At 43.7% G+C, this 22,860-nt stretch overlaps 1 protein-coding gene across 2 annotated transcripts in view; it reads left to right on the top strand.

The window, feature by feature from the left end:
• The first annotated feature begins 5,433 nt into the window (after positions 1–5,433).
• The window catches only part of NPHP1 (nephrocystin 1), a 54,273-nt gene continuing 36,846 nt past the window's right edge, over positions 5,434–22,860 (top strand). Inside the window, exons 1-5 of one of the 2 annotated variants that reach the window (XM_063443661.1) lie at positions 5,434–5,506; positions 6,015–6,112; positions 12,251–12,324; positions 14,290–14,350; positions 15,970–16,097. In XM_063443661.1, coding sequence (XP_063299731.1) covers positions 6,038–6,112; positions 12,251–12,324; positions 14,290–14,350; positions 15,970–16,097 — 338 coding nt within the window. In that variant the 5' untranslated portion in view covers positions 5,434–5,506; positions 6,015–6,037. Of the gene's footprint in view, positions 5,507–5,990; positions 6,113–12,250; positions 12,325–14,289; positions 14,351–15,969; positions 16,098–22,860 lie in introns of both variants that reach the window. The other variant, XM_063443660.1, reaches the window with a different exon arrangement.

The following is a 22,860-nucleotide window of genomic DNA, read 5'->3' as shown; positions in this document are numbered from 1 at the left end:
CCGCCACCTTAGCGGTCGGGTTGCTGTGTAGCGCCTGGACTGCTGATATAAATTCCTGTGGGAAGCCGTATTTTTGCAGTACCGCCAATAGGAAGGGCCAGTGCAGCCTGTCAAATGCTTTTTCAGCATCGAGTAACAGGAATACACTGCCTCCTCCCCGCAATGACTGCATCAAGTTGAGCACCTTGCGCGTTCCATCACTACCTTGGCGACCCCGCACAAACCCGACCTGGTCATCGTGTACAATCAGTGGGAGAATAGTTGATAATCGGTTCGCATATATCTTTGCAAATATCTTTAGGTCCGTGTTTAAGAGGGAAATCGGGCGCAGGTTTTGCCCCTTATTTGGAATTTTCCCTGGTTTGGGGAGGGTCGTGACATGTGCCATAAGCATCTCTGCGGGCGCGTTCCCTTTTGAGCTCATTACTGTAAAGGTTTTTAAGAGTTGTGGGGCCAGTGTATGTGCGTATGTTTTGTAATATACGTTTGGGAGTCCGTCCGGTCCCGGCGACTTCCCAGGGGGGAGTGCCAGTATCGTTTGAACTATCTCCTGTTCTGTTATGGGGGCCTGGAGTATGTCTATGTGAGTCTCTGTGAGAGTTGGCATTGTGATTTTAGCTAAGAAGTTATCTATGTCCGTTTTCGTGGGTTGGTACGTATGGGCATCCTCTTTCAGGTTGTATAGTTTTGAGTAATATTTTGCCAATTCATCCACTATGTCCTGGGGGTTATATAGTTTATTTCCTGCATTGTCCAGTATGTAGGCGATCTTTGTGTGTCCTTATTGGAGTCTTAGTTTCGTAGCTAGCAATTTGCCTGTTTTGTTATTCTGGTGGTATTCGTGCATTTTTAGCCTTTGCATTAGGTATGTTGTTTTGGCCATGGCCATGTCATTGAGTCGTTTAGTTAGGTCAGGAATAGTTGTAAGGAGGGCTTTGTTAGGTTGGATGTAGTGTTGTGGCATCTCTGAGATCACGTAGTAACGTCACCTGTTCTTTGTGTGCTTGTTTTTTGAGGTATGAGGCTTTGCTTAGAAATAGGCCGCGCATGACTGCTTTATGGGCTTGCCACACCGTCATGGGGGATGTCTCTTTATTGTCATTATTTGTAAAGTATTCGGTAAGTGCCATGTGCGTTTCAGTACAGAACGTTCCGACCTTCAGTAGTGATTCATTAAGTCTCCAGGGGGCAAAGTCCCTGGACGCAAATTGCGTTGTTATGGTTAGGAGATTTGGTGCATGATCTGACCATAAAATGTCGCCGATCTCACTTTGGGTCACCTTCTTCAGAAGGGGGCCTGTGGTCAAAATGTGGTCTATTCTCGAATGCGTTTTATGCGCCTGTAAGTAGTAAGTATACGAGCGGTCAGAGGGGTGTAATGCCCTCCAGGTGTCATACAGGCCAAACTCAAGTATTAGTTTAGTCATGGATTGACATTGTGGTCTAGCGTGTGATTGAGGTCTCCACATATCATCGTGAGATCTGTTCTAATTTTGGATAAAACTTTGTGTAGGAAGTTTCTTTGTTGGGAATTAGGACTATACACATTCACTATTGTGTAAGTGACGTCATTGTGCATAAAATCATAAGGTATCTACCTTGGCTATCGGTTATGAGTTTGAGTCATTCAAAAGACAGGGATTTGTGGATGAGTATGGAGACGCCTCTGGCTTTAGAGGTGTGTGCCGCATGAAATTGCGTCGGGTATTCCCTGGTGCCAAATGTGGGGACTTTGAGTTTAACAAAATACGTTTCTTGTAGTCAGACAATGTCTGCGGAGGCTCTTTTAAGATCTTCTAGTAATTTACGTTGTTTATGGGGGGTGTTGAGGCCCCGAGTATTCTGGGAGTAAATTTTCATATGAGGGCTTGCTAATGTAGGTGAGTGGTGTGTCAAAGCCATGTTCGTGTTGCATTTGGGGGTTGCTGCCAGCGAGAGTCTAGCCATTTGTTTGGTCGAGGTCTATTGTCTGAATCGGTTGATAGGGTCGTATTCCTAAGCTCTCCATAGGTATGGGGAATAAATTTGGGGGAGTGGGGTAGGGGGGTTGGGTCATCTAACAACCCGGTGGTGGTGAGGGTTAATCTATACAGGTTACCCCGCCATGGGGGGATGGTGACTATGGCGTGCACCATGGGGGTGTCCATATCTAACATACGGTTCACGTGGCTATTCGGGCTTGAGGTGAAATACAGTCTAGGGAGTGGTAGTGGCTAAACCTCAGTGTGTGACCACATGCAATACATAACATTAGGCAGTAAAATAACTCAGTAACGGTGAACAGTAAAACATATCAAACATAACATTTGGTGAGTTGGTTGGTGTCGTGGGTGGCAAGGTGACCAGCCCCAACTGTGTCTTATTGGATGCTATAAGCAAACATCTGCTGTAGTCCCATGTATCTGGGTTGTCTGCCCCTTGAAGTTTGAAGAGTGTCTATCACCAGACCATTGTTCCCCCATCCCTGCCCCGCTTGTGTGCGCCCCCGCCAAGAGGGAGCAGAGGGCTGCGGTTACACCCACTCCACCTGGGCAGGTGGTCTGCGTGGCCCACCGGTCCCCCAGGCCGGATGCACTGCATTATGAACATACATGCCCTCAATACAAAACTAATGGTGGGCCTGGACAGGTGCTAAGTCATGGGTCATACTAATGATCAATAGGTCATGGTGAACTAGGTTGGTTGGGTCTATGCAGATGGGAGTACTACATGTTTCGCTAGGGTTGCAATACTTGCGTATTCTGCAGCGGGCGAACAGCGGCGCACATGTGGGCGGCAAGGAAGGCAAGCACATTCTATGCCCGCTATCCTTAAGGGGTTAAAGATGAATCTCCTATCACTGTAGTTTTATGAATTATTGTTATATAAAACAAATTACATGTTTTCGAAAAAAAAATTCTGTCCTCGAGCTTTGTTTCAAAGGGGACAGTGAGACCAAGGTATCAGGAATATATTGACTACGATATGGGTCTGTGAGTGTTTGGGCGAGTTGTATAATTCGTTTGCTCACATTAAAGCACATTGTCACACCCCCTCCAAAAATGAGTATTTCATAAAGATAAAATCTTCTTTTTAATATATTTTTAAAAAGGTATAGATTTTCATATATAATTTAAAAAAAACCTTTTTATTATGTAAAAGAAAAATTGTTCAGTTGGGTATTGGTAGGACTCACAGGTCCCCAAATAATTGGCATCACAGTGGACACGCAGGTCCCTTGTATTGCAAACACATGAATGTTGCATCACAGTGTAACAAGATTATACATCATCAAAAATATCGCAAGTGGTCTCAATTCTGTGCTGCAGGTATAGTAAAAAGAGTTTTTTTTCTTTTTGCCAAACTGTTTTCCTGGCACTGCAGGTCCCCTCTCCCTCCCACCCCCCATCCCAGGTTGCTGAAGGGGTTAAAACCCCTCCAGTGACTTACCGGAGTCCAGCGCCGATGTCCCTCTGCGCTGGTCCAGGGTCCGCCCACGCTCCTCCCCCGCCGTCATCCGCATTAGACCTCCCCATAGGAAAGCATTGAAAAATGCTTTCAATGCTTCCCTATGGGGATTTTAGCGACGCTGGAGGTGAGTGTGTGTGTAGAGGATTCAGAGTTTAGGAGTGCAGTATGTGTGTGAGGGGTTCTGTTGCATATATACATATATGTTTGGAAGTATTGTGTGTGTGAGTGGTGCAGTGTGTTTGGGAGCTGTGTGTGGTATTGGACAAGAAGACAAAGAGGAGGCTCCCTGCCTGACAACATCTCAACATTGGAAAAAGGGTAAGTAAACAATTTTTTTTTTTTTTTTAAATTGGTTTAGTGACATTATAGTAACATTATAGTGTTATGAATATGTTTGCATTCCTAATGATATAGTGTTGTTTTAAAGCACTCTGAAATCATGTTTTTTTTAAAGGTAAACTCCAGTTCCAGGAAAACAATCCGTTTTCCTGGCACTGCAGGTCCCCTCTCCCTCCCACCCCCCAATCCCGGTTGCTGAAGGTGTGGTGTCCCACGTCGCTGCTTCTTCCTCCGCCGCCGCTCCTCCTCTGCATTGCGTTGGCCGGTGGGTGAGACTGATCCCGCCCACCGGCCGGGGAGACCTAATGCGCATGCGCGGCAATGCTGCGCATGCGCATTAGCGCTCCCCATAGGAAAGCATTGAAAATGCTTTTCAATGCTTTCCTATGGGGAAATGAGCGACGCTGGAGGTCCTCACACAGCGTGAGGACGTCCAGCGACGCTCTAGCACAGGCTTTCTGTGCTGTGGACAAGGAAGTGCCCTCTAGTGGCTGTCTACTAGACAGCCACTAAAGGTGGAGTTAACCCTGCAATGTAATTATTGCAGTTTATAAAAAAACTGCAATAATTACACTTGCAGGGTTAAGAGTAGTGGGAGTTGGCACCCAGACCACTCCAATGGGCAGAAGTGGTCTGGGTGCCTGGAGTGTCCCTTTAATTCTATGTTTATTCTCTTTGTATTTGATAAAATGTAATAGATTTAACCCCTTAAAGACACATGACATGTGTGACATGTCATGATTCCCTTTTATTCCAGAAGTTTGGTCCTTAAGGGGTTAAAGGAACACTCCAGGCACCAGAACAACTTCATCTAAATTAAGTTGTAATGGTGCCAGGAGACCCACGGTGCATTATAACATCTAGTGCCGGTATCAGATCACCCCAGGCGGTATTTGAAATTTCACTTTCAAGGAGTTGTTGAGTGCCGCCGGGCAGGGGCGCCGCTGATTGGCTGAGAGCAAAAACTGACAGGCTTGGAAAAGGTAAGTATCAGCCAATAAGTGGCACCCATGCCTGGCGGCACTCTGCGCTTCCTGAAAGTGATATTTAAGAAGCCTTATTCTGCCTGGGGGGGTTGAGATCGGCCTTGGAGGCTACTTTGGGGTTAAACCTATCACTTGAGGAAAGAATGCACCGAAAGCCTCCTGGCACCACCCAATAAGAACTTAATTTAGATGACATTGTTATGGTGCCTTAATGTGAATAAACTATCCCTTTAATAAACTGTGCTTTTAAAAAAAAAAAGGCCCCAAAAAGTCACAATACTGTCTCCTTTGATAAATATGCTTCTGAATCTCCACATACAATGCTAGAAAACACTGGATTGATGTTCATGGCTAAATCTTTATTATTTAAAAGAAAGGGGAGCACCAAGTGAAAAAAACACAAGACCAAACAAGTTTGTGATGATTTAAAACACATGTATTGTAGAAGTGTGTAAATTCCAGACAATGTTTCCCTTTAAATCCATTTACATTGACTAGTCCCTTCCCCAAGCTCCCTATAACTAACTGTCTGCTAATTACATCGAACTACTAGTTCCTATCGGTCTCCGACCAGGAAAGTCGGCAAGTCCCTAGCTGGGAGCCTCTAATGATGCTATCTCCATGGCAACACACGCCTTGAGACATCAGCGGCGCGTTCCGATGACGTAAATAGCGTCGCAGAGTTTGGATCCTAGCGACCGTCCGTATTAACTGTCCGGTGTTGTGGCAGAGTAAGCGATGCGATCATTGTGTGACCCCCTACTAACATTATATCACCCGCTCACATATAGTGATCTGTCTGTGCTGTGTCCCCCCCACCCCCCCCCCCTCTCTCTCCCCATGTAATGGCTGCACTGGGCTCCTAGCAATCACTTCATAATTTTCTAGTTACTTTCCCAAGGGTCACAGCTCCCGGGTACCAGAACCAGGGGTGTGTGTGACTATTTGTGTATAACACCTCCTACTCCTTTATAAAATAAAGTTATAATGCATGTTTTTCCCAGGAGTCCTCTATCATTAATGTTCTTACAGTTTAAACAAATATTGTAGTTTGTGTGTACTCATTTCTTACTTATTCTGTATATAATTTAGTGCTTTCAATGTCATTCGCCACTTCCTTCAGGGTATACCATATGCTGACATTTTACTCTATGTTGGTGTTGTTTCCCACTTTATTTTGTGCTTTCTGTTTTTATTTTATTTTTTTGTCCTAAGAGCTGGCACTTTACTTTCCCCCAGTGTACTGAGCGCGCAAGGAGAAAATGTCTGTCAGAGTCAAAAGGGCAAGAGGTCCACTACAAAATGCCCTGAGGGTGACTGATGATCTAAAGAGACAGGTACAATCTAATGCTCGAAGAAAAAAATACTAGCCACAGTGTGCTAAATTGCTAAATAACGTTGCAACTGGCCAAATAATAATAATACTACAGATTACATTGAATAATTGCATACAATTCATCATGTTGTTCTATTTGATTGCTTCCTGTGTTGATAATGGAAGAAACAAATAAGACTAAACCTCCTCACAATTGTCTTTGCATATCCAGTAACTACAATGATTTTTTTTTTCTCATCCTTCGTTTTGTAGACTTTTTAGCTGCAGTAATTTAGAGCTTTGATGAGCTGCACACTCACACTGCACACATCTCATCTGTCATCCTGGGACCACTAAATGTGGTCCCGGTTGACTGATGGATCACTAATGTATCAAATAAAACCAGGGACTCCCTCAGAGATCTAGCTCGGTTGGTGGTACCTTAAAGCCATGATCGTCTATGCATAGACAGTCATGTGGACCTTATCAGGTTAATCACACACAAGGCCTCTGTGAGTTCTATCCAGCAATTAATACAACAGGAGAGAAGTAATTCTAATTCGAAAACACTGTGCAATGAAGGAAGTTTAAAATTCTGATCTCCATTTACATAAATTGTGTGGGAGGCTGTGAAAGTTACAGGCAGGGGAGGTGTGGCTAGGGCTGCAGAAAAATCCACCACTGCTCAATCTCCTCCAGGGCCCAGGCTGCTTTATAAATTGATTATTCACTGATAGAGCAGCTTGTTGCTTATGTCACAACCTGGGATGGATACTACTACTTATGTGATGGATATGACCTATTACCACGCCCAGTTCATTAACCTAAATTTGTTTTGGTGATTTGCTTGTCCCTTTAATTCATATTGTTTGTGACTGTGGATGTTTAGGAGAATTACATTTCTGTATACACAACATTGTCATGCTTTTTCATATCATATATATGCTCAAGATACCTAACATAAAAGGAAATTGATTAGCAGCATTATTATTTCCGCTTTGTAGTGTGAATCTTCCTATCACCATGTCTATGCACATACAGTTTTAAAAGAACACTCCACACACATAAAGCACTTCAGAGTGATGTGCTAGCGCATGCATGCATTCCCTCTTCTAAATGAGCGGCACTACAGCTCGTTGTGAAGAATAGGAAAAACACAATTGAATCTGTGCGCACGCTCGCAGCTCCAGCACAGAGGATTTTCAATGTGAAGCCTCTGATTGGAGAATACTCCAGCACAGACTTACAGGGGACAGCAGGTCTGCAGTTTTTGCAAGCTGATTTTTATATACCTTCAAAGAAATCATGTAGACAAAATACATGCATGTTTTCTTTAGGGGTAAATCCACATATTGTTAAAAAAATTAAATAAAGTATTCCTTTAAGAAAAAATCCAGGGTAAGTACATACCTGAATATCCCTGGTTAGAATTTATTCAAATACGTTACCTCTTGTGATCCTTTGGCATTGGATTGAAGCTATAGAACTTGATCAAATATAGGGGTGTTATGAAGAGAGATTTACCGTATATACTCGAGTATAAGCCGAGGCCCCTAATTTTACTCCAAAAAACTGGGAAAACGTATTGACTCGAGTATAAGACTAGGGTGAGAAATGCAGCAGCTACTGGTAAATCTCTAAATAAAATTAGATCCTAAAAAAATTATATTAATTGAATATTTATTTACAGTGTGTGTGTATGAGTGCAGTGTGTGTGTATGAATGCAGTGTGTGATGCAGAGCCTTGGTGGGGGGTGGGCATTTTTATTATTTTTTTTATTATTTTATTTTAATAGTTTTTTTTGTTATATTATTTTTTTTAATTATTATTATAATTTTTTTTATTAATATTTTTATGATTTTTTTCGTCCCCCCTCCCTGCTTGATACATGGCAGGGAGGGGGGCTCTCCTTCCCTGGTGGTCCAGTGGCATTGGCAGTTCGGGGGGGGAGGGGGGAGCTGGCGGAGAGCGCTTACCTCTCCTGCAGCTCCTGTGAGCTCCCTCCTCCTCCGCGCCGGTCCGTGCAGCTCCTCTATCAGCTCACACTGTAAGTCTCGCGAGAGCCGCACTATGACCCCGCGGCTCTCGCGAGATTTTATTATTATTATTAATATTTTTTATTATTTTTTTTAGTCCCCCCTCCCTGCTTGATACATGGCAGGGAGGGGGGCTCTCCTTCCCTGGTGGTCCAGTGGCATTGGCAGTTCAGTGGGGGGGGCTGACAGTGAGCGCTTACCTCTCCTGTAGCTCCTGTGAGCTCCCTCCTCCGCCGGTCCGTGCAGCTCCTCTGTCAGCTCACACTGTGTAAGTCTCGCGAGAGCCGCACTATGACCCCGCGGCTCTCGCAAAATTTACACTGGGAGCTGGCAGAGGTGCTGACTGGACCGGCGCGGAGGAGAAGGGAGCTGACAGGAGCTGCAGGAGAGGTAAGTAAACGCTCTGCAGCCCCCACAGCCCCCAGTCTATATTATGGCAATGTAAATTGCCATAATACAGACAATTGCAGAGTATAAGCCGAGTTGGGGTTTTTCAGCACAAAAAATGTGCTGAAAAACTCTGCTTATACTCGAGTATATACGGTATTTATTAATCATTTCCTTATGCTACTTTTTGTATTATGTTTTGGAGCAATGTAATTATATTTTAGAGTACTTTTGTTTGTTTTTTTATATTTGGGAGAAATTTATCAGAAAACATTAAACAAGTATAATGTTAGTCTGAATCTTACTATCACAATTTTTTTTTGCACCTGGGAAAGGAGAAGCCTGTCTCCTGAGTATTGTGTTCTTTTCAGGTTTGTACAGCTCAAACATGAAGATAAGGGTTCACAATTGACAGTCCAGCTCTAAAGCTTTAGCAGAGGTTGTTTTTAGGACATATCTCTCAAATATTGGCGAGGCAAGAGAGAACAGTTAAAGTTGCCACCAAGCTACAGCATTAAGTCCATACGAGGCAGTCGAAACTCCTATATAATAATAATAAAGGTAGCAAACATAAAGAAATGGGGAATAAAACGGGAAAGCAATATGCCAACGCAGACATTAGTGGCTTTCTTTTTCTTTTTCTTTATTATTTATTGTTATTTATTTTTTCTCCTTTTCTTTTCCATTCTTTGTTTTTATTTTTTGTTGTTTCTACTCCCCCCCCCCCCCCCTTTTGTTATTTTGACTTCATCACTATCCTTTTTTTTTCTTCTATTTTTGCTTTGTGTCTTTTATGTTCTCAAGGTATCAGGAGGATGAGATAAAACATTGAAAAAAAAAAGAAACCACACATGAAAAGCAAAAAGAAGAATGGAGACTGTGGGGAGCCCACTACAGACATGTGAGAGTATTATGGGCCCAGCCTAATGTCAGATAGTTAATATGCAGGCCTAGGTAAATAGCATTACTTAATCAAGTCATCTGTATAGGAGCAGAGCAACTAGGACATTAGGCATGCTGTTTAGTTCCCGGTTCCAATCTTCTTCCATTCAGAGTACATTTTGGAGAGTGATAAATGGTTCCTAGGGACTGGATGGTCTTCGGCAATGGGGTTCCATGTTTATATCAGCTGTAAACCCTTGTCTAGAGAAAACATCACTTTCAGTTAACTGTTGCGCCAGATGAGTGTTTGGTAGAGTATCTCCTTCTACAGGCAATTAGTATTTTTTTTTCCCCCAGCAGTTTGGTGATGGAACTATTGCCTGGTAGTATAGTGAAAGCCTAAAAGATTGTCCGAAAGAACCAGCACATACTAAATTTTAGTATCACGATGGCCGTTAAAGTGTAAGCTCACCTGCCCCATCAAGGCAAACCATGTTTGTGCTCAAAGGTAAAATATCTAATGAGACAGAAAGGGGTATTTTTTAAACACTTACACACTTATAACCCTTAATAGGATACACATAGGGTGGGTGACAGCACTGTAACATAGCTGTGTAATACTAAAGCAAATACAAACATGTAAAATTAGGCTTCGCTCTCAAAGTTTTTTGGGGTTTATAGTCTATATAGTGTGACCGATGAGTACTATAGTCTTTGCTCCTGCCTAGGAGTAGTGGGTGTTTGAGTGCAGGGCTCAATTTTGTACGTTCATAAAAAAATATATAGTTTGATCATTTTGATTCAGGTTTAGTTACTATTACATTACAGCTATTTTCTTTAGGCTGAGAATTCTTTGTACAAATGTAGACACGTAAGCTAAGAGCATGACCTTAAACTATCGGAAGCTAGATTTAGATGTCTGTAGACAACATCAGCTATTGCTTGGGGTGTAACATGTTGCAGAGAGTTGCAGCCTAGTGACTCACCAGGAGGTTTGTGATACTGGGAGTGTAGGGTGGATGGAGAAGGAATAATATTAACACTATACAACTACCTAGAAGTTACACATCCGGTTCTGGTTAAATGTCATTTTATATGTATCTTCTCATACTGTTAACACTGGTGATGCCTTAATTAAATTAGTCATTACAAACTATTGTTCCTGTGTTTTCTGGGTGTGTTATAATGGATGGGCTGCCTAAATGGTGCAAAATTAGAAACCATATGGATTAACTCATTCAAAGGTAAACAGGGATAACAAGGCAAACAAAAAGTAATTGATTTGAATCATAGACAGTACGTGAATTCCAGAAACATGTCATTACCCAAAGGGAAATGTTTATATCAGGGCTGTAAAACTCATTTGTTTGATAGTGCCGAATTGTCCACAGAAATTGGTATGGACATGCATAAAAAAATATATACACACATATGCACACGCAAGAAAAATGCAGACACAAAGAACTTCACATAATGTCATAAATATAATTTATTACTTTCTTACAACAATATAAAAATGTTTATTTGTGGGTAGTGTTGCAATTTTAATGTAATGGTGTGTTTGTGTGTAGTGTTAAAATTGAAAAACAAGGGTGTATCTGGGTGTTGTATTGGAGAATGAAGTTGTGTGCGTTTGAATGCAGTGATGTGTTTGTAGTAATGGTGAATTCAGGGCTGTGTTTGTGTGCAGTGTTTGTTTCAATGCAGGGATGTATTTGTATGTGTTGTTGGTGTTTGAATGCAGTGGCGTATTTATATGCACTGTTTGGAGCGCGTGGTGTATTTGTGTGCAGTGTTGACATTTGAATGCTGGAATGTATGCACTGCCACACACAAAGACACCACACTGGTACATATACACACAAACAGATACACTGGTACACATGCACTCTTAAAAATGTACAGACACACTGACACAGCTATGTACACACTGAGATACACACAGGTATACATACACTCTGACATACATACAGATACACACTGACACAGATATGCACACTCACTCAGATACACACATACACAGGTACACATACATATAAGTTACAATTAACACAGTTCTAGTCACCCTCTTGTTTCCTTTCCTTTCGTGTACAGGAGGGTGGCATCCCTGCGGTACAGTGGGAGGTGACTGACCAAGGCTGATAGGTGTCTGAGGTTCCAAACTTCCCTCCCCTTACCTGTGTGTTTGTGGCGCCTGCTCCGGTACGCTGTTAAAGGGCCAAATATTGTGGGTTCCGTGGGTGTTTGTTTGACAGCCTTAAAGGAGTCTTTGTTACCCATGGTCAACAATGACTAACTGTTTAAATATTTGAGATCAAGATTATAATATAAGGGTTGTGGTTAATTCATTGGTAGTGGTAACAATAGTAAAATACATGTGTTCAATAAAGTTTGACATGAAAATTCAAAGTGATGCAGATTTTAGGTCAAAATACCTGATTTGGAAATTTGAAATTAACTTTGATTTCACGACAATGCTCACCCTGTAAGTGACAGCCGGCCTATATTTTATTTAGTATTTTTTTTTTTTAAAGTAGACATTTTATTAGGCCTCAGTATTTTAGGATAAGCTATGTAAATGATCACAACCTATTTAAAACACTTTTCAAATTATTTATCCACAGAAGTGCGATTTTTGTAGATAAATAATTTGCAAAGATTTTATATTTTTTAACAGATTGTGATCATTTAGGAATCTTATCTCAAAATAGTAAAACGAGGCCTTAGTATGTAACTTTGTTAGTAAAACATATATACTTTATATTCAATAATACTACACCAAAATGCTACATAAAGCGCAATCTGAAATTAATTAAGGAAAACATTAATTAGAAATTTTTTGTTTGCTTTTTAGTTTGATGATTTACTCCGTGAGACATTAGAGAAGGATGTTTTGGAGCCTGCTGTCAAGAAAGAATTTTACCAAAGGTTGGTACCAAAGATGTTGGTTATAGTCAAACCAAACCTGCATGTCTAACTAACTATTAATCCATGGTGATTACAATGTCAAGGAAACATAGCTTACAAATGTAAACTACTTCACACAATAAAGAATGGTGAAAATTCCAAATCTTCATTTCAGCAAAGTGAAATAACAATGACTGTAAACCTATGGTATTGATGCCTGAACCGGGACAAAGAGGGCTCTGATGTGATGCTCAATGTCTGTCACAAAGCAGCCATTGATATTTAAAACTCTATTACATGTACATGCTGAGACAAATGAGACATATCACCAACTTGTAACCTTTTGCATGTAGAGCTGGTATCACGAATGAAACAATGTATCAGTGCAGAGTAGACAGGTTGAAAGAACTAAGCTTGGAACAAAGACCCCTATCAAGAGGGGAGTGAAGGGAAAGAACATAGCTTGGGAAACTTTATGAATATTGAAGGAATGGTACATAGAGGAGAAATGTAGAGCTATAACTTCCTATGATACTGTAGAAGGGGACCAATATTGGGGGTTGGAAGGATTCTAATTTGGTTGAAAAAGAGCATACATACGTACAATATATTATTGATTGTAGGAAATGGTAATGAGATAAAGTTGGGTCAAGTGGGCTTATATGGAGTTCCTAGAAAAGGACATTTGTAAGCACCAGAACCACTGTCCCTGAATTTTTCTGAGAAAAGGCAATGTTTACATTGCTGCCTAGCACCACATCTGATGGATGTCACTCGCACTAGCTTCCCAATGCTTCCTTATGGGAACGTATTGGATCAGTAATGATGATCTCAGCCAGAGGAGTAGTGGCCATGGTGAGAAAGGTAAGTAAAACATTTATTTTATAAATACAAGGGGTGCCCAATAATCCAAATAGGTTGTGTAACACTCTAACGTGAGCAATACTGTTTGTATTCCTAATATTAGAGTTCTCCTTTGAAGGGTTACTCCATGCATCATAACCCCAACCGCCTGCTGTAGTAATTATGTGATGAGTAGCCTGGCGCCATTTGCTATTAATGGGAAAACCTTTTTTTAATGGGTTGCCCTCTTACCCGGTCCTGCTGCGCACCGGGTATCCTCTGAAGCAGGGTTTAGGACATTTGAGGGTAAGGGCATGGGTATTCCCATCAGGCATCAACGATTCTATGCTTCTGTCTGTGACAGCATTCAGTTTCTACAGAGCTGTAAAAGCTCAATGTCATTTATTAGTTGAAGGCGTCAGCTGATTGCTCTCAGCTAATAAGTGACATTTTGTGCATTGGAATTTGCATAAAATTTACATTAGCCAGCGTAGAGCACTAGTCCCGGACTGGCTAATGACATCCCAATGATGCCGGCTGAGGTGGAGTCTCATCTCTGGTAGCAAAGAGCTTACGTAACTCCTTATGTGAACAGTTTGATGTTAAAAGACTACACATACTGACTCCAGGCACCATGGCCACTAGAGTGGTCATGCTGCTTGGATTAACACTTTAAGATAAAATTATTCGTTTCTGGTGAGAAAATGGGAAACACAGGATATTGCCAAGAAAGTGACTGTAGAGCAAGCTCCAATAGAGAGAGAGATAGTTAAATAAAGTGTATATTAATATATATATATATATATAGGAATACTGTTAACTCATTTATATTGGTAAGTATTTTGTTTGATGTTACATTTGCAGATGTGTGTGTATATATATATATATATATATATATATATATATATATATATATATATATAAACGTAGTGTATGTTTTTGGGGTTTTAATGCTTTCACAAAAATATAAAAATACAGATCAGTTTGTCCATTTGTCCCTCCCTCAGAAAAAAAATCTAAATATGTTTTTGTGAGGGCTTTTTCCTTTACTTTTTTATAGGCATTGCTAAAAATGTGAATTGTTGTTAATACATTGCTCAGTTCTATGTCTTTCAATGGTAATAACTGTCTATTTTTACATAGATGTGTTCAATTAAAGAACTTGGTTGACAAAAACAAGGAAGCTCTTCAGAAGCTGAAAAAAGTAAGTCGAGCACACTGACTACACTGTTTATATGTGTTAAAACAAACATTTGGTTAATAAGAATATAAAAAATCAACAGAAATGGTACTGACATTTTGCCTAAACAGTTCCATTACTGGCCAGTCTCTGAGCTTTTTCTCTCCAACTTAGAATATGTGGCATGAATTCTAGGGCAGGTGAGGCTCTCTTACCACTTGACTGGGATGCAGAAGTGAAATTGTAAAATAAGCGACAACTTAACAACAATATTCTGCAAATTCTAAAATTACACTCCTAAACATCCCAGATATGTTATCTTCCAGCTTTCATTTCTGCTCTCATGACATCAAAGAGCAGAAAAAGGAATGGCTTTATATGACTTCCTCCTGTAGATCTAGAGACATATTTTAGATAGGCAATTCTGGTGTAGTATGGCACTAAGTGAAATATATTTCCAACAGTGCCCTTTTACTGGTAAGCAAAAGATAGGTGATATAGACTGTTATTGAGTTGCACTTGTACATATTGATTTTATGTATATATTAGTTGCTCCTGTAATGAGGCTCTATTACTCAAAGCTGTGCTTATTCATATTAATTAATGTTAGCCCCAATGTGAGCAAGCTTTAGGAATACAATAGCACTTACACATGACATGATCTTGTGGGATATACACATAAGGAGTATTCAGCTTAGAAGATGTCATAACTGGATTACAGCGAGGGAGTTAACTATTCATGCCATTTCCAAATGTCAAATCTATTATTTTAACTTGATTGAGAGATAATTTAAATAACTTTTCTGAAAAGAGACATGGATAGTTCTGTTTTTTCTTATTCACAAACTAGTAAATGCATGAATGTAAACGAAAAATAAATATCAGATTTCTTTATAACGTTACTGCTTCTTCTGCCTCCATCTTTTAAAAAACTCTTTTTTTTTTTCAGAGAAGCTGTAGTGAATAAACAGCTAAACACTGACTTATACTTGCCAGTGTTTCCACTTAGGAATGGATGGGAGTTGCTGACTCATTTGCAGTACACCTCTATAGTCTACTAGTCAAAATAATTGATACTCTTGCAGCTTTACTGTATGTGAATGAGTGATTACCGTACTTTTATTTAGAAAAACTGGACATGGTCAGGTTGTATGGTCACGTGGGCATGGGCAGTGCCTCTCGCTTTGGTTTAAAAGAACACTGAGAGCCTAGAGCAGGCACAGGCAACCTTCGGCACTCCAGATGTTGTGGACTACATCCCCCATAATGCTCCTACACCCATAATGCTGGCAAAGCATCATGGAAGGTGTAGTCCAAAACATCTGCAGCGCCAAAGGTTGCCTGTGCCTGCTCTAGGCTCTGTCTGTCATAGCTGCCCATCACTGGTATGAGTTAATTTGGCTAAGGCTTTTGTCAACTATCCATATGCCTTATAGCTAGAGCAGGGAATAGATCACATTTTTACGAGTGATTCTTCTGAATAATATGCTTGGCAGGTCTGCATTGTAACCATTCAAGTCTTTCTCAACGGACCTCTAAAGATGCATTCTTTATGCTTTTTAATGGACTGTTTGCCAATAAACACCTTCAAAATGTAAACTCTGCAAATACTTTGCTCAAGAATGTTTCTCATTCTTTCTTAGTCCGATGAACCGGCACCCGTGGGTAGCTACGAGCAGCAGAAAGAAGAGGAAGAGGGGCGTTTGTTAAAGCTGTCTGATCAGCTCCAGAAGCTTACCCTAACATTGGCACAGGGAGACGAAGAGGTCAGGTAAGTTACATCTCATTAGTGATCTACTTATCGAACAGAATCAATTGAGAGTGCAAAGCCATAAATAAAAGCATACGTGATGTAGCCAGTAAAGCTCAAATTTTTTGTTCGCCTCTAGCAGTTTACAAATGAAAATGTATCCCTGGCAAGTAGAACCCCTCTGAGTATGCTATACATTTTCCAGGCTTGCAGCATCTAGTACATTTTAAAGTCTAGCTCGGGGGTCCTCAAACTACCACCCGCCAGGGTCCTGAACCCGGCACAAGCACTCAGGGCCACCCTACGGGCCCTATATCTTCAGGGGCCCGGTCAGCGCTGCGGCTGTGCAATAGCGCGACCAGGCCCCTTTAAAAAAAATCGCTGCCACAAGTAGTGCTGGGAGGAAGTGACGGCCGGTGATAACTTCCTCCCAGCGGGAGGGAAAAGAGCCACGCCGACTCCCATCAGCCACGCCGACTCCCACCAGCCACGCCGACTCCCACCAGCCACGCCGACTCCCACCAGCCACGCCGACTCCCACCAGCCACGCCGACTCCCATCAGCCACAGCCACCCTCCTGCAAAAAAGTAAGCAAAATTAGCTATGTGTGTATGTATGTATGTATGTCCGTATGTGTGTATGTATGTATCTGCGTGTGTGTGTGTTTCAGTATGCATGTATGTCTGTGTCTGTCTGTTTATGTATGTATGTCAGTATGTGTGTGTGTATTTATGTCCTTATGCGTGTGTGTGCAGTGTGCATAGGAATTCGTTAATTTTTTTTTTTTTATAGTCCGGCCCACAACAGTGTCTGAGGGACCGTGAACTGGCCCCCTGTTTGCAACGTTTGAGGACCCCTGGTCTAGCTAGTAGCATATGATGTAACATTTTTAAACATTTATAAAGCTGAAAGCATTTTGGATAAATTATAAGAGCACACATATAATACACTTGCTTTTTTTTAAACTAAAGCAAGTCTCTGGGAGCATTTTTTAATCAGTGACACATGGTTTCTGTTTGTTTCAGACAGACCTATAAACAGGTGTTTTTGAATAATTAAACTGAAAGCAGAACCAGTCCCATATCTTGGGTGTGTGTTTGATTAATGATAATTAATTAATAATAAATTAGTTCTTTGTTATTACATCTATAACTGATTTTCCCCAACTTTTAAAAATGATGAAGAGTATTTGTTGTTGCATTAGTTAACATGTTATTATATTTTTGGGGCTAAAATCGCAACTAAATGTACCTTTATTCCGGTGCCAGTAGAGTCTCATTGGTGTAGCACTAAACTGCCTTCTTTAAAGTCATTATTAATCAAGCACTTCTTATAGAGAATCAAGACACATGGAGCATATGCGGTAATCACTGCAAATCGGTCTTCAACAACAAGTGCTTTAATAATCTTGAACAGACACATTCTAAAGTACAAAATTAACTCCTGTTAAGGTACCCATAATTGCATATTTACTTACAGAGGCCACAATTTAACATTATTAAAAAAATCACTGTGAAAAATTCCCAGATTTTACTAGTAACATGACGTAAAGTCATGATTTTATTAAAGACACGGAGGCGAGTATTATGCATAACTCTTTCTTTATTTCCTCAGCAGCAAAGATAGAGGAATATAAATATTGTCAAAATGAAAGAAAAAACTGTATAGGCATAACGGGTAGCCGATCACATGGTAGAGGAAGTAGCTATATAAGTCCTGTGTCTCCCACAATCCCCCTCTTTCTTGCGAAAACCGAAGACCAGGTAAGAAGAACGATGTCCTACTTGATCAACACAGGAAACAGGAACAATGCGATAACTTCAAGCTAAAAAAGACAGAGAAATATGGTAATTTCCAGACTCAAAACTGTAGACTTACCAAACAACATTGGAAGGAGCCACAAACAACAAACTGGATTCTGGAATACAAAATATAAATAATTAGTAAACATAATAAGACGTACCAAACCATCCAATCATATAAATAAATACATATAATTAATACATACCTAATTGAACAGCAAAAACCCGTAGAGTCTCAAGCATCTCGTATCCCCACTCCACACCGGGAGGGCGGGAGGGAATAATACTCGCCTCCGTGTCTTTAATAAAATCATGACTTTACGTCATGTTACTAGTAAAATCTGGGAATTTTATTAAAGACACGGAGGCTCATATTATGCAAGTTCAAAGCTGTGCAACCACTCGAGATGCGATGTGTTCAATAGGTCTGAAATAGAAGTCTCTAAAGGTCGATTCTCTGGACCAATCTGCCGCCCGCATAATATCCTCCAGACGACATCCGACTGAGGAGGCTTTAGAAGCCATCGCTCCTCGTATAGAATGGGGCGTAAATACCGAGGTGTCTGCAGAGGATAACAGTTCACGCACCCAACGTGCCAGGGTAGGTGTAGAAACCGGCCGATGAGGCGACTTAAAAGATATGAACAAATCGTGTAGATCGGCAGAGCGAAGGGAACTCGTGACATCCAGGTAAACCCTGATGCAATCCACCGGACAGAGCGCCGGACAACCAGAAAACCTGGGATACGAAAATGACTTGGATGCAGATTTAGTCCTCCCGGATATGTCAAAAGTAACACCCTCCGGGGTGAATGCAATGGCGTCCCAATCCATGGCCCTGACGTCCGAGACCCTCTTGCAAGAGATCAAACAGAGTAACATTACCAACTTGGATGACAGTCGTTTCAAAGTCAGCTCCTGATTAGGGTACCATGAGGAGAGGAACTGCAACATCACGTTAACGTCCCAAAAGGCAGAGAAGCGAGGCCGAGGAGGACGAGCAAGGCGGATACCCTTGAGAAGAGGACATACAAAAGGATGTCTGCCGACAGGGGAACCATCCAAACCCCTGTGTCCGGCCGAAATAGCCGAGCGGGAAATGTTAATCGTGCGGTACGCCTTGCCTGAGTCAAACAGGGACGTGAGGAATTCCAGGATCAAAGGTAGAGGGGCAGATACGGGATCCACTGCCCGTTCCATGCACCAACCAGACCACGATCTTCATGAAGTTCGATAGGCAGTTCGTGTGCCTGGGGCCCAGGCGTTATCGAGGAGCAGGAGAGTTGTCTGCGGAACGTCTGGGACAATCCAAGGTCCCCTGAAAGGAACCACGCTATCAGGGGCAGCTGGTGTTGTAACACTAGCCCGTGTGAGTTCCCATCCGGGTCTAGAAGGAGGTCCTGGAAGATTGGTATCAACCGAGGATAATCGATCGACAACTCCATCAAGCGGGGGAACCATGGTCGAGATCTCCAAAGTGGGGTGATTAGCGCTACACGACAGTCGTGGCGAACCAGTTTCGAAATCGTGCGCGCTATCATGTTGAATGGGGGAAATGCGTATAGCAGACCCTGCGGCCATTCTTGAAGGAAGGCATCGGTCGCCACCGCTGCCGGATCCGGCCTCCAACTGAAGAACTTCGGCAGTTGAGTGTTCAGTCGAGATGCGAACAGATCCATCTGGAATCTTCCCCACAACCTGTCCAGGCTCTGGAACACCGAAGCGTGTAGATGCCAATCTCCAGAGTCTCTCAAGTGTCTGGAATTCCAATCCGCTCCCGAATTGTCTAGGCCCAGAATGTGTTCCGCTGTTACCGAGACGTTGTTGAAGAGGCAGAACTGCCAGAAGTCTTTCGCTAGAATTGCCAACATCTTGGACTTCGTACCTCCCAGGTGATTTATGTAGCGGACCGCTGACACGTTGTCCATCTTGAGGAGAACGCAGCAATCCGCCCGTCCTGGGGTAAGGCTGCGGATCGCGAAAGCCCCAGCCAGGAGTTCCAGGCAGTTGATGTGCAACGACTTCTCCACGTCGGACCATCTGCCTCCTGTGGAAACGTCGCCACAACGAGCACCCCAGCCGTGCAAGCTGGCATCGGATTCGATCACTACGTCCGGGATGGAGCCGAAGATGGCTCTCCCATTCCACGCCTCCATGTGTGCTAACCACCAGACCAACTCGTCTCTGGACTCTGCGTCCAAACGTATCCGAGACTCGTAGGAGTGACCTGACCGAAGGTGTGACCCTTTGAGTCGTTGAAGGGCCCGGTAGTGTAGCGGGCCCGGTAAGATCGCCTGAATAGAGGCCGCGAGAAGGCCAATTATTCTTGCCAGCTGTCTGATGGACAAGTCTGCGACACGCAGAGCTCTTCGAATTTCCTTCTGAATGGCTTTCACCTTGGAACTCGGTAGAAACAGGAACTGTTGGACGGAGTCCACTCTGAATCCCAGGAACTCTATGGACTGGGCGGGATCCAGGACCGATTTGTCCCAGTTGATCAGAAAACCCAACTTCTGTAGCAGGGCGGTAGTCCATTCTAGGTGTAGAAGGAGATTCTCCTTCGATTGGGACAAAATCAGAATGTCGTCCAGGTAAACAATGAGGCGAACCCCTCGGGTACGGAGGAACGCCACCACAGGCTTCATAAGCTTGGTGAAGCACCAGGGAGCCGAAGAGAGACCGAAAGGCAGGCAGGTGAAGCGCCAGCGTCGCCCGTGCCATGTGAAATGGAGATAATCTCTGAATTCCAAAGCAATGGGGACCGTGAAGTAAGCGTCCTTCAGGTCTAGTTTGGCCAGCCAGTCCGACTGGCGCAGAAGGTCTCTGAGGCAGTGTATACCTTCCATCTGGAAGTGTTGGTAACGTAGGAAGGCGTTGAGGGGACGAAGATTTATTACAGGGCGAACTCCGCCTCCTTTCTTGGGCACCAGGAACAGATTGCTCGTAAAGCCCTTGGCGGCGAATGGCAGTTCCTCTATAGCGCCCTTGGAGAGCATCTCCACGACCTCCGCGGAGATCATCTCGTCCTGCTCCCGTGGAAGGGACAGTTCTCTGGGGGAATAAAACTGGACAGGCACTGAAACAAAATCTAGGCGATACCCCTTTACACACTGCAGAACCCAAGCATCCGAGGTGAGCTTCGTCCACTCTCGGTAAAATAAGGCCAGCCTCCCTGCTACTTGAACGGGAGGGAAAGAAAGGGTACTCACCGTAAGGACGTCTGCTGGTGGTACCACCGCGGGGGTATCTGGAGCCCCAAGCCCGACCTCTGGCTGGGAAGAAGGGAGGGGTCCTTTGGTCCTGAAATCCCCGGGAGGGAAAAAAGGAACCTCTGGTAGCGCGGAATGCGCCTCGGAAACCCCGGCCGGGTGGACGGTTCCTGCTACGCCCGGCCCCTCCGAAAACCTTAGGCGCGAACACACGTTTCATGCTCGCCTGCGCCTTGTCAATCGCCGTGAAGGTCTTGACATATGACCCCATGTCTTTAACAAAGGAGGTGCCAAACAGCAAACCCTCCTCTGTCGGGTCAGGTTCCGCCACAGTCATAGTGGCCAGTTTAGGGTCGATTTTTAATAATATAGCCTTACGCCTTTCCGTAGACATCGCCGTATTGGCATTCCCCAGCAAGCATATGGCTCGTTGGACCCAACCAACGGCCACGTCCACGTCCAAAACTGAATCCCCAGCTTTAGCAGCATCTAGAAGCTCATAGAGTTTCGAGAGGGGTCCCAGTGTATCCAGGATCTTGTCCTGGCATCCCTTCAGGGAATGGTCAAGGCCCTTTTTGGGCTTCCAGCCCGACTTACCCAGGAACTGGGCAATCTGTGGATCAATGTCCAGGGTTTTACCCGCAGCGCCCGGGAGAGAAGGGCGTGGGCATTCTGCCCGCAGTTTATTGCGGCCTTCTCTGGAAAGGGGTGTGCGGATACGTTTGGCCACATACTGGGCAATATGATCCGGGGGGACCCATTCAGCGGACCGGGGGTGACGCAGGTCGTCTGGGTCAAACAGGGGGTTACCCTGTGGATCAAGGATCGTTTTGTCATCCCCAGAGGGGCCTAATACTGGACCCCGGGCCTTGGCAGAGGACTCCGATGGGTTAACGCCCGTAAGGGGCAAATCCTCTCCAGATACATCATCATCATCAAAGGAGTCATACTCCATATAGTCGGATACCTCCTCCACACTCCGGTCGGTATCCGACCCATCATCAAGGGCTCTAGCCCGTTTCCATAACCTAGCCCTTTTAGCCCGGCCAGGGGCTCTTTTGCGCGTGGGGTGCACGCCTTCTGTGACCGCCTCAAGCGTGTCAGTCATGGCAGGTAGAACCTGCATCGAGGAGTGGGAGCCGACATGTTTGGACTTGGCCTTTGCCTTACGGGCTCCAGGCACAGTCTGAGCAGGGGAGGGGGACCCCACACCCGTAGGGGCGGGGGAGGCCAGAGCAGGCAAAACCAGGGAGTGCATGGATTGCGAAAATGAAGTAGTAACAGCCCCCATGGCTGAGGCGATAGCCTTCTGAATGGAGGAGGCCATAGTGGCTTCCAGCATGGCCTGAAACTCTTGGGAGGCCATAGCACCCTCAGCACTGTCTGAGTGAAAATCCCCAGGGGGACCTGTAGGCCCATCCTCCCTATCCTGCATGATGTAAAGCTGTAGTGGGCAATTAAAGAAATTAAATAGCTAAATGACACTAAGGAGAGCAAAGGGTTGATTAACCCACAGAAAACGATACACACAGACCGTCTAGTGTTCCCAGGGGACCCGGCAAAGCTAAGGTGACCGCACGGCAGCACAGGGAATGGATCGAGGTCCGCCCAAGATGGCCGCCGCACGTGAGGGAAGGCGCACGCGACCGGGCACCCGGCGGGGGAAGGGGCTCGTGCACCCGACCCGCCGAGCCCGCCCGCGAGCGGGGAAGAATGCGTGCGCAGCCGCGGCCGAAAACAGAGCGGTCGCGGCAAAAGCACAGAGCCGGGACC

The sequence above is a fragment of the Pelobates fuscus genome, chromosome 2 (assembly GCF_036172605.1).
Source record: "Pelobates fuscus isolate aPelFus1 chromosome 2, aPelFus1.pri, whole genome shotgun sequence".
NCBI lineage: Eukaryota > Metazoa > Chordata > Amphibia > Anura > Pelobatidae > Pelobates > Pelobates fuscus.
The sequence above is the reverse complement of the archived record's forward strand: the minus strand, read 5'-3'. Positions and strand labels throughout refer to the sequence as shown.